The sequence below is a fragment of the Nycticebus coucang genome, chromosome 2 (assembly GCF_027406575.1).
Source record: "Nycticebus coucang isolate mNycCou1 chromosome 2, mNycCou1.pri, whole genome shotgun sequence".
Lineage (NCBI taxonomy): Eukaryota > Metazoa > Chordata > Mammalia > Primates > Lorisidae > Nycticebus > Nycticebus coucang.
Genome location: NC_069781.1, coordinates 78,962,046 through 78,975,043, shown reverse-complemented (window position 1 = coordinate 78,975,043; position 12,998 = coordinate 78,962,046). Strand labels below are relative to the sequence as shown.

General features: G+C 39.2%; 1 protein-coding gene across 1 annotated transcript in view; it reads right to left on the bottom strand.

Annotated features, from left to right (window-relative positions):
- PGM5 (phosphoglucomutase 5) overlaps positions 1-12,998 on the bottom strand; it is a 187,442-nt gene that overhangs the window by 136,130 nt on the left and 38,314 nt on the right. Inside the window, exons 5-6 of the mRNA XM_053574472.1 lie at positions 12,665-12,855; positions 11,900-12,054 (exon numbers count right to left, since the gene is read on the bottom strand). Coding sequence (XP_053430447.1) covers positions 11,900-12,054; positions 12,665-12,855 — 346 coding nt within the window. The remainder of the gene's footprint in view (positions 1-11,899; positions 12,055-12,664; positions 12,856-12,998) is intronic.

The following is a 12,998-nucleotide window of genomic DNA, read 5'->3' as shown; positions in this document are numbered from 1 at the left end:
AGCATATTCATGTTGTCTGTCTCTCTCCACCCCACCTGGGCTCCCACCCCATCTATTAACTATTCTATTGGTAATAGAATCTGTGTAGGACAAATTGAGGAGTGCAATGGCATCACCATTTGAAAATATTCCCCAGGTCTATTTTTGATGTTCAGATTGAAGCCATGGACCTCTCTGAATCTAGCAGGATATCTTTACACAGAGAATATTAATAAATTTTGTTGACAGTGAAGTTTTCCAAAGGAAAAAGGGACATGGTAGGGAAGATGAGATCCTGCAGGGCCGTCCAGTACCAAGCAGCATGCCTGGCACACAGAAGGGGCTAAGGAATTTTTTTTTAGAAAATGAAAATACAGGAGGTGCATAAGGGTGGAAGGGAAAGAATGAAGGAAAGGAAAAGAAGAAAGGAGAGAGGAAAGAAGGAAAGAAAGAAGGGAAGAAGTAGTGAGGGAAGGAGGGGAAAGGATTAAGGAGGATGGGAAAGGCCAGATGACCACTTAAGCTGAGGCACTACCATTCCAATCCGAATGCAAAGGGAATGCAGGAATACAGAGAGGTAAGAACAAGGTGCTAAACTCTCCCTCTAGAATTGCACCCCAGTGCACTCACCTACCTCACACCCCTTTGCTTCTGTTACTGAAAAAAGAAATATCCTGCTTTGGAGAACAAATGCATCCTATCACAGTCACTTGGCCTGGGAAGGACTCACCTCCTCTGGCTCTACCTAATGAGAGGAAGTAGACGTAATCCTGTCATCTCCCATGTCCCCAGAGAATCAATGGATCAGAGAGGGTACTAACCCCCACTAAAGGAAAGACTCAGAGTGCTGTTTTCAGTTTCATCTTGGAGAGAAAACCCTTGTCTCTCATGCTCATAGATAGGGTGGCGTAGGGATCCAGAGGTCCTATAGACACATGCCACCTGGTCTGTGGCCTGTAGAGCCAGGGAGCCTGAGGATGAGAGTGACACCCTTCTAAGGCAGAGCAGACAAGAGGACGTATCCAGGTCAATGGTGGTATCATTTGGGCTGCTGGATCACGGTTCACCTGAGGCCAACTCTACTTCAGTGAAGTCGGCCAACAAATTCCATTTACTAGCTAGGCCCCATGTCAGCTACTTTCCTCCCTTTGCTTCACAAAGATCCCGACTGATACAATCTCTCTGTGACTGTGAGTCCTGAAAGGTTCTTGCATTGTTAAATACAGGCATGAACTCCCCAAAGAGTTTTCCTTCATGCCGAATATAAGCCACCGATGTAATCAAGAACTCTAAAAGAACCTGGAATTCCAAAAGACAATGTTAAACCTGAGGAAGAAACCTGATCAAAGATGAGATGAATTTCACCCTTACCTGTGGAGGGCGTACGGACAGGGCCGACAAGATCTGCCTTCATTTATTTTTTCCTAGGTGCAGACATTTACACCCAACTGTTAATACATTATCTACTAAAGGAACTCATTGTTCTTAGTCACTTTTATGGTCATCAGGTTGTCTGTCTCAGATTTAAAACTCTTTGAGAGAAGGAATCAGATCTGCTTAACCCACTTTACACAGAAACTAAGGGAGAAAAACTGCCGAAACCTGATTAATCCTTTTTGGTGCAGCCGTCACTGATGATCTGACAACTTCAAGCAGTTCCTGAGGCAAAGGTATAAAATTCAAACCTTAACTTGAACTACAGTCAACATTTTCCTGGAAGTCCAAAGTTAAAACCAGAACTGCTTCTTCAGACCTTTACTAAATAGTAGTGATGTTTTCAGGGTCAAAAATCACAATTAAGCAAAATCTTAATTTTGCTTATCCAATGTCATCTAACATCCTTTGTGTAATACTGGTCCCTCTCTCCACCCTGCCCCTCCCCCAACACAAACCCACACGAAGAACTTTCAATCGGAACCTTTTCTGCTCTCAACAATATGGAAGAGCAAAGAGATGGAGAGACTTCAGTCAAACAATCTGACGAGGTTTGGCTGCTGCTTTCTTGCTGTGTAACTCTAGGCATGTTACTTAACCTCTCAACATCAGATTTTTCTGTAAATACAATTTCAATAATAGCATCTGCCTCTAATCTTCCAAGGATTTGCATGACATCACACAAGATACTATAGCAGAGTCACTGTAAATAAAAATGCTTCCACACTCCCACTCTGGCTCTCAGCCCAGCAAGCGAAGCTTTCCGGCAGCTTCTTGATTCACCCTGCTCATCTTTCTTAGACACTGTTCTTCTCTCAGCCTGATGGGTAAAGTGAAATCAATGATATTTAACAAGCATTTAATCACTGTTTCAACAGGCCCAACCTAACACTCTCTTGGAAGTTAGAGTTTAAAATCCATTAAAAAAATTTTTTTTAGTGAGAGTTACAAAATACACTTCAATACATATAAAGTACACACGAAAAGAACATTCCAAAAGAATCTTCAGGCCCAAGATGACTTGTCACTATCCTCCTTCATGGAAAAGCATTGTCAAGCACCAAATTTCCTGGGGGCTCACACAGCACATGGTTCAGAGTTAGGCTGGCCTCGCCTGTCTTCCTTATATCTTTTATAATATCAATAAATTAGATTTATGACCTTGAAATCCTTGAATATCCAACTCTATAGTTAAGTTATGATTTTGCCAAAGAAGACAAGATCACAGGGAGTATATTTATATCTGATTCACCAGGAAAAGGGCAGCAGCAGACAGTGATTCCAGAGGACCCTCGACTCACCCGAACCTGGGTTAGTGACTATGCAGCAAACGCAAACTTCTATCCCTGCAACTAGAGTCGTTCAAAGAGAGTGGTGATTCCTGAACTCAGTCATAAAAGAAGACTCAAGAAAACTCTTTTGTTTTATTTTTAAATAAATATACTTTATTTTTATCACTTTTGTGATTGTATCTTATGTATAATTCACATAAAATAAAACTCATCGCTTTTAAATGTACAGTTCTATGCACCTTGACAAATACAGAGGATGCCCAAAAAAGTACACACATTTTAAGAAAGGAAAATACTGTAATGGTAATAATCAATATATACTGACAAGATGTTATTTTCTATATTGTATCTTTTATCTTTTGTAATTGCAAAAGTCAAATATGACTTGAGTACTACAATTTTAATACAAATTTTTCCTTTCTTAAAATGTATATACATTTTTGGCACCCTCTGTGTGCATGTGTGTATACAGTTGTATAACTACCACCATAATCAGGATATGGAACATTTTTATTAGCCTAAAACTTTACCTCATACCTCTTTGCAGTAACCAATGGGATTGATTTTTAAATTGAATAAATATTTTAAGGCACAAAGAATAAAGGAGAGAGGTTATTGAACCAAATGGACCCTCCAAAAACCAAGATTAAGATTATAAATAAAGACAGGCCGTTAAGTTAATATTCCCATTAGAGGGCAAGGGTATGCCACTTAGTTACATATTCTAGACTGGATGGCATCAAAACCTCTGCTTAAAATGGTCTTTAGTTCCCATTCACACAGGGTAATGTTAAAGTAAGAGACTTCTTTCAGTGCTGACTCAATCCACCAATGGTCAAGGTGACTTGATAAGGACCAAGCAGGGCCAAGTCAGTAGAAGGGCTGAGAATAGTCTGCTTGACACCCTTTTAAACAATGACAGTGCCCTTCCAGGGACAGAATCAAAGAGTGACAAAGAGTCCTTGCAAATACAGCTGACTTTCAAAAATGGGTCATCCTTCAATTCACATGAGAAGACGCTGAGAACTAAGTATTTTAGAACTCAGGCCACTTAATGCTCGTCTAACTGTTTTTCTGACCAACTCAGTAAAAACCCAAGATGGCTCTGAAAAAAATTGAATGAAAGACAATTTATCTAACACTTGCAAATCTCCTGCAGCTTGCACTTGTCTTAAATGTTAATAATTTATTGTTCTCACTCTAGCCAGTTAATACATATTTGTTTTTTTTTTTTTTTGTAGAGACAGAGTCTCACTTTATGGCCCTCGGTAGAGTGCTGTGGCCTCACACAGCTCACAGCAACCTCCAACTTCCTGGGCTTAAGCGATTCTCTTGCCTCAGCCTCCTGAGTAGGTGGGACTACAGGCGCCGGCCACAACGCCCGGCTATTTTTTGGTTGCAGTTTGGCCGGAGCCGGGTTTGAACCCGCCACCCTTGGTATATGGGGCCGGCGCCTCACCGACTGAGCCACAGGCGCCGCCAGTTAATACATATTTGTAAATGCTCTCTACTAATTGGTGGCATGAGATCACTTTCCCATCAGATGCTGATTCTCATAACAGACTTGAGACAAAAGAATTGTTTAAGCCCAGGAGTCTGAGGTTGTTGTGAGCTATGATGCTACAGCACTCTACTGAGGGCAACAAAGTGAGACTCTGTCTCAAAAAAAATAAATAAATAAAAAGAAAGACAAGAAAAAGAAAGGCAATGTTATGCCTCCTATACAGGTAAGATATCCAGTCCTCATCCTATTTACAGGGGAAGAAATAGGTTTGGGGTGGGGGGGGCAATTTTTAATTATCGACAAGGAAATGACTGCTGTGTGGTTGCTTCCTGTTATCTCACCTTGATTAAGTTACGTGTGCTGAGAGCTTCGGTGCCTACCCACATAGCATTATTAAAAATCCAACTCATTACAAACTTGCCTAAATGTAAATTAAAAACACAAATTGGGCATAGTTTTATTACATTCAAAGAAGATTGGGTTATTATGCACCATTCATTTCCCTCTTATCATTCAAGTATATTTTAGTTTGCACCAAGTGGTAGCATCACCAAATTTATCTTTACACAAAGGTTAAAAGAAGCATGTTCCTAGATCACAGTAGTTGACTTTTAGGAATTTGTATTGGGATGGAGGGAAGATAATATCAAAGCAGGATTTACCCAGAAAGTGATGCTTGACTTAAGCCATAAAAGGCAAGGAAGAACGAAGTGGACTGGGGTGGGACAAAGGAAACACATTTCCAGGACAGAAGCGTGTGGTAAAGCACAGAAGTGTGAGTGACTGTGAGATCTGGGGAATTGTGAGCATTCCGACATGTCCAGAGGGAACAGGAGGAATCTAGGCAGGAGGAAGATGTTCATAATCAGGTTATGTATGTTATTTAATCAGGAGATAGAATCTCCTTCTGCAGATATTCAAAGCCTACCAAACAATTTTAAGCAATTTAAAAAGGAAATGCATGACTTCCAGTTTTAAAATAACTGCCCTTAGGGTAATCCAGAATAAGGAATGAAGAAGAGGTGGTCTGGAGGCAGAGCCCAGCTACCTGACATTGCAGTCCACATCCCCCCCCCCAAAAAAAAACATAAGAACCTAATGTAGGAAGTAAAAGTAACAATGGAGAGAAAAAGGACGATTCAGAAACATCAAGGGATTCTTCTGACAGAACCCAGTGACTAGTGGTACATCAAGAATGTAGAGAATTGGGTGGTGCCTGTGGCTCAAAGGAGTAGGCGCCAGCCCCATATACCGGAGGTGGTGTGTTCAAACCCGGCCCCGGCCAAAAACTGCAAACAAACAAAAAAAAGAAGAATGGAGAGAATTATAAATTTAAGTTTATTCAAAGGATTATTATTTTAGCAATAGGTGATTCACCCAGAGAGTAAATATGTGAAGGACAATTTTTAGGAAAAAAAAAAACATTACTATTTATGTATTAATTGATATATTTAAAAATCTGAGTTGTCTATAATAGATCTGTCTACTAAATATCACTTCTGATACACACTCAGGGGGAAAATTTTGTCTAAAGAAAAAAGGTGAACATTAGAAGTGCTTAAAACAGACAACGGTCTAATATCTAGAATATATAGCAGAACCTCAGTAAGTTGACCACCCAAAAAACTGTAAAAACTGGTCAACATATGAAAGTGGTCAACATAAGGAACTAGCCTACTGCACTGATACATACGTGGGGCATGTGTCCCTCCCTGCCCAGTTGCACCCTTGTCTGATAGCCCATCCCTGACGCCTCCAGACCTTACCAGGCTAGGGTTACTCCATCCTTCCCCGACCCCTTTTAGTCCTAGGGGTGTTAATAGTTTCCTGTGATTGCAAGTCCCAGAGAGCCACTCCATTCCTTCTTGACCTATTTTGTTTCCTTACCTCCACCCATATCTCTGTAGACCAGGTTATTACATTACCATCATTAAGTTCTCTCTAGTGAATCCCTTTTAAAGGTGCCATCTCTTTCCTGACTTGATCCAAACTGGATCAGCTATAAAGAGTTTCAGGGCAATAACTACCATAGTAGTTATTGTAAAGGACCTTTTTTTAATATATAGGAGACACCTGAACATATTTATCTGCTGAGGCAAAATAATTTTGTAGCAGAAGCAATATATGGGAGGCTCAGTGATTAGATACTAGGCCACGTCATGCTTTCCCATTATGGTCATCCATCATGACCAATCTGGGACATGAAACAGCACAGATCTAAAGGACACGGTAAGAAATCAAGGTCACCGTAGATCAGCAGATACCCACATACTTGCAGGATTAGCACTGTCTGGATTCCAACAGCCAGCTGAGTATATTCAAGATAAAGCTGTACTACATACTTTAGATTGGGATTGGCAACAGATAGCTGTAGACTACATTCTGAGGAATAAGTGTTTTCATATGAACTGTGGGTCATTTCTAATCTCAGCATCATAGCCAGGTCCAGCTACACATTTCTGCTCTTGGTCCTGCCCCTAACCTTCTCAGCAAGTCCTTCCCACACCCACCAGTTACTACTGCACCAAGTTCATTTCCCTTAACCTGTATTATAATTTGTTTCCACACTTTTTCCTTATTTGTTATTCATGGGTTTCCCCATTAGACTCTAAGTTCCACAATGGGGACCATGTCTAGGACATAGAAGGTCCTTAATAAATATGTCTTGAGTGAATAAATGGTGATAGCAGGGATGCCACAAAGAGCAAATAGAGGGTAGACGAGGACTAATTCCCTCACCACCATGTTTATGGATAGGGGGCCTCAGACAGCCGTCCTTATAGTCAAAACACACTTCTTAGATCTGGCTGCTCTGGGTGGAGATGGATGTACCCTTGTTTGAGACTGTAAATATCTCTGTGAGTAGGGCTCAAGTATGCATGTGTTTGCCTTATTTTGCACAGCATTCGGCACTGTCCCAAGCACAGATGGGTGCTCCATAAATATTATTGAAGGATGATGACACAAAGGATTATTTAATACCTCTGCGTGGGGTGGAGATGGACTTTGGGCCACAAATATACTTTGAATGTGCTTTACTTCACAAATCATTTGAACCAAAATGTTTTCAGCAACACAGACTCATCTCCAACCACAAATCAGACACATTCAGAATGACAAAGCCCCAAAAGAATGCCATTTTCAAGGCTGAAACTATATTGTTCTGGGGAAAATGGAATCCTTGTTTTAAGATGCTGTAAGAGTAGAAATGAAAGATACTGAAAGTCTTCCCTCGGGGAACCACAGTTATCAGTGAACAATGAAAGTTTGTCTGAATAATTCATCAGTTTCCAGGGGACACCACCCCCCCTTATTCTGAAGTAAGGGTGCCATTTAACGTGTCTCAACAACATACTCTGTGACTACTCTTCTGGGACTGGCATTTATGGGCATGTTCCTGTGAATTTATTCATTTTTAAAAATATCACGCTGTACGAGAAACCACTATCAAGATCAAAATTTGGAAGCTACCATTTATTTTACCTAAGAAGAAAGAAACTTATAAAGCATCCATCATGAGAATCCACCTGGGAGTCACACAACAGATCAAATACCCAAGACAAGTCACCCCTCAGAGCCGTACTGAATTCTGAATCCCAACCAGCAAGCATGAATAATCCTTTTAAATGGTCACTCACATATCAGAACAGGTCCATTGTGAAATTTCTAAGCAGGGCCTTTGGTTTCTGACTGAAACAGAGATTTATTGGGAAGGCGGGGGGGATGATAAAGTGAAATCAAGAACTAGTGGGAAATTTCCACAAGAAATGAGGACAAATGGTTTTTGTTGTCAGAATGAAACCAGCCTTTTCAGACAATAGTTTGGAAAGTTGCTGGCTAGCCTACAGGAGAGTTGGGCAATATTCTCAACTAGTTTTTCAAGGGGCCTTCCTGATCTCATTGTAGTTATCAGACAGAGGTAGTGGTAAACTATATATCAGAAGACCTAGTTTCAAATCTTGGGTCAATTTCTAATTAGCTGTGTGACTTTATACAAGTCACTTAACCTCTCTGATTATTGGTTCAACATCTTTAATATGAGGAGACTAAAGCTCACCCCAATTACCTCATTAAATCATTGAAAAGTTAAATTAAGATAATGTCTAAAAATTCTTGTAAAATTATAAAATTCTATGTAAGTGGAAGGGTTAAATATATTTGCACATTATCAAATAACCCACAGCACTCAGGTTCTTTATATGATTCTGAGCTCTCAGTTTCTAGAGATGGTCCCATTTTTTGCTTTGTTCTCTACAGTTTTACTCTTTTTTTTTTTTTTTTAAAGAAATATATAGGCAAAGCTAAATGGGAAAAATCATGGACTCACACATTCTACTCTTTGGCTACTGCTAAGCTAGAATTTTAAACTGGATTTAGTTCCCCATCAGGGACTTGATGTCAGTCTCACCTGAGGGAGAGAAGTAAAGTGGGAGGTCCTTGATTCTTCTCCCCTCTGATGGAAGAATACAAGGCCATTCTTCCATCAGAGGGGAGAAAAAGCAATTGTATTTCTAATTAATAGCAGCAAAAAATTGGAAAGTTAAATTCATAAAACTATCCCATTTACAATAGCACCAACATAGAAAATACTCAGGAATAAATTTAACAAAAATTATGTGAGATGTCTACACATAACTACCAAGTATATGTAAGAGAAATGAAAGAAAACTAAGACACAAAGATATGTGGCATTCATGGATTGGAAGACTCAATGTTATTAAAATGCAACCTTCCCCAAATGACTCTATAGATTAAATAGAAGGCCAGTCCAAATCCTACCAGGATCCTATAGAAATTGAGATGTTGATTCTAAAATATAAACAAGATATAGAGGACCTAAGCTATAGAATTTTCTTTTAATTTGACAGAGAAGAAAAGGTAATGGAAGATTCACCTGATTTCAGTATAATATTTGCATAAGGATCAATAAATAGATCAGTGAAACAGAATAGAGAATCCTGAAGTAGATCCACATTTGCATGGTCAACTGATTTTTAATACAGGCACCAAAGCTATTCAGGGAAAAAAAAAGTCTTCTCAACAAATAGAATTAGAACTGGACAGGGAGAAAAGGTCAATCCTGACCCCTATTTCACATCACACAAAATAAATTCAAAATCATCACAGACATAAATGTAAAAGTTAAAGCCGCAATGATTCTAGAATAAAATACAGAGAAAATATCGTTCTGACTTTGGGGTAAGCAAATACTTCTTGTAGAAGACAAAAAATGTATGTAATAACCATATAATCAATGAATTATAAGAAAAACTAATAGACTGGACTTCATCAAACTTAAAACATCATTTTATCAAAAGACATTATTATAAAAATGAAAAGGTAAGCAACAGGCAGAGAGAAAATATTTGGAATACAGACAAAAAACTTACTATCCAGAATATAGAAAGAACTTACACAGATCAATAAGAAAAAGACAATCAGCCCAACTTTGAAAATGAGCAAATACATTCTGAACATAACAACAGAACTTACACAAATAGCCAACAAGCACATGAAAAGGAGCTTGACCTCATTAGTTACCGGATGATTTAAATCTAAGGCACAATGAAATCATATTTTCACTCTCTAGAACAGCTAAAATAAAACAGACTAGCCACACCATATATTGGTTAGGATAGGAAGTAACTGAAACTCTGTCACACATTTCAAATAAGAGTGTAAAACAGTTTGGCAATTTCTCATAGACTGAAACATACATCTACCCCATAACCAGCATTCCATTCCTAAATATTTACCCAGGAGTAATGAAGATGTGTCCACAAAAAGACACATAAGAATTCTCTGTATGTCTTTTTTTTTTTGGTTTTTGGCCAGGGCTGGGTTTGAACCCACCACCTCCGGCATATGGGACCGGCGCCCTACTCCTTGAGCCACAGGCGCCGCCCTATAAGAATTCTCATAGCAGCATGAACCCATTATAGCTAATAATTGGAAACAATCTAATATCCATCAGCAAGAGATTACAAAAATAGTGATATCTGTATACGTTAGGATACTCCACATTATCAACAAGGAATGAAACACTGAGATGCAACTGGATGTAAATGAGTAAAAAAAATACATATTTCTATTAAGTGAAAAGAGCTGATAACAAGTACATAGGATATAATTCCATTTCTGCTAAGGGTTAAGAACTGGCAAACCTACACATGGCAACAGAAATTGTAACAATGGTTGCCCATCAGGGATTGGAAGAGAACGCGGGGAAACTTTCTGGGGTGTGGGAATGTTTTGTATCTTAATTTGGGTTACATGGGCCTATGCACTGAATTGCACCCTTAGGGATACACATTTCACTGTATATAAATGTCACCTCATAAATGAGCAAATGAATGAATAACACTAAGAGAAAAGAACCACACAATCCAGAAGGTGGGATTTTGCAAAAAAAAAAAAGGTCAGATCAAAAGTCATTTTCATGAAGTAAAAAAATAAAAGACTTGCAATAGATGAAAAAAGACTGAAGGTACTTTGGAAAACCATCCATAAAAGACATTCTGAGGACGCTCAGGGGAAATTTCAATACGATCTTGGTTTCAGATGACTTAAAAAAATTTTAATAAGAGGGCGGTGCCTGTGGCTCAAAGGGGTAAGGTGCCATATGCCGGAGGTGGCGGGTTCAAACCCAGCCCCAGCCAAAAACTGCAAAAAAAAAAAAAAAAAATTTTTTTTTTTAATAAGAAGTTGGCAGTTGGTGGTGGATAAGAAGAAACAGGTTATAGGCGGTATGTAATTTCTGACCTCTTTTTAGTATTATAAAAGACAAATATTTAAATATGTATATAATATTATATATTTCAATTATATGCACATAATTCATATGTACAGAAAGAGATCCAGTGAGGAATACACATTTACCCACCAGGATAGGGATTTCAGGGAAGAGGCTATGAGGTTTACATTTTCTTATTGTTTAAGTTGTCTAAGTTTTCACCATGCACTTATACTGCCTCCATAATAACACATGCTGTTTAAAAATACTAGACCATTTGAAAAGTGCACGGTTTTATAATACAAGATAAAAGACGGTAAGGATGGATGGAGCAAGAACAAGGAAACCCACCTCTGTTGAAGCCCTTCTAAGCGAATCTCCTTGGTAGAGCAGCCCTGGTTGGCACTTGCCATGTGCTCATTTCATTCTTGCAACAAACCAGTGAAGTATCATCCTCATTTTTACAGAGCCAATAAGGATACATACTGGCATTTGAACATACTATAATTTTACCTCAAAACTCATGCTTTTACCACCTCACTTATATATTTTTTCAGATTTACTAAGTTTTTTTTACTAAATATTTATGCAGTATGATATTCACTTTGTACTATTTACTCTGTTGAGTGTTTTACAAGAATCACTTTACTCATACTACATAACAATCCATATAAAGTTGCTACTAATTATTCCTATTTTACAGATTAAGAAAATTAAGGCATGGAGATCAAATATGTGTTCCAAGTTCCCACAGCTAATAATTGATGGAACCAGGAATCAAGGTCAGGCCACCTGATTCTCCAGCTCCTACCCAGTACACTATACTATATCTCCAAGTTCCTATGCTTTCAGCAAGTTCCCATTGGCGTAAGGAAGAATGAGTGCCAGCTACCAACAAAGGAGACATTGACATTGGAAGTCTATCATAAGGCTTTCCACGGTGCCATCCTTGCTTACCTGTCCAGGGCCATGCTGGTCGGCATACTCCTCCCAAACCCACGGACCCCCATCTGACGGAAATATGGAATGCAAGAGAGGTTGGCGGCAATGATGGCCAGGGAGTCAGAAGGGCTCACAAAGAAGCCATTTTGGCCTAGGATCATATAACGGTCCTGTGGGAAGGAATGTGTGAAAATGATCAGACAGAAGCATCTGCTATTAGCAACCAATTCCTATAATCATCACAAGCCCCTTCACTGCCATCTTACCGTTTATTATCCTACAACTTGAATGAGGCCACAGAAAGCATGGGAAAGCTTATTCTAAATCCATAAATACTAAAGGCCCAGAATCTTGACACAGCTAAGAAAGTGTTCTACCTGCGGAAATGTGTGCGACTACTTCATGCTTCAGTCACCTCCAGAGACTTAATTCATTTCCCCCACAAATGTAAAGTAGAACAAGGGTTCCTGCCCTTAATGTGGTGCTTTCAACCAAACTACAACCAAACTAGCTGTAAATAAAAAATTATTGCACGGATAATTTTTTTGACAAAAGGAAACAGCTTCTTTATAACATGATGCTAATCTGGAACTAAGAAAAGTCACGGCTATTTAATTGCAATAGTTAGCCTGGAAACAGAAGAACAGATGGAGGGTCAGTTAGAGTACACACACATACCCATACACCTCAGCTCCAGACGTGTTCATTCATTCCCTGGTTTCTAGTGCTTGGCTCATTGTAGGGTCAGGAGGTCAGCATGCAGAAAACTTTCCTACTTACCCCATCAGCATCAAATGCAGCTCCAAATCCATATTCCCCTCCTTTCATGGCTTCCAGGAGAGTCGTTGCATAGGTCAGGTTTGGGTCAGGATATTGCCCTCCAAAGTCTTCCAGTGGAACGCAGTTTATTGCAGAATTGGCTGGGGCCCCCAGCTCATCACACAGAACTTTTCTCACATAGGGTCCCATCACTAGAAAAAGATACACAGTAGCATGAAATATTTGCAGAACCCTCCCCCAGGGTATTCTGTTATGGTTAGAATAAGAAAGGCCATTTAGTAGCCCATAAGAAAAAGATAAGTTCTATAGGCTTTTTCAAGACACAACACAGAAT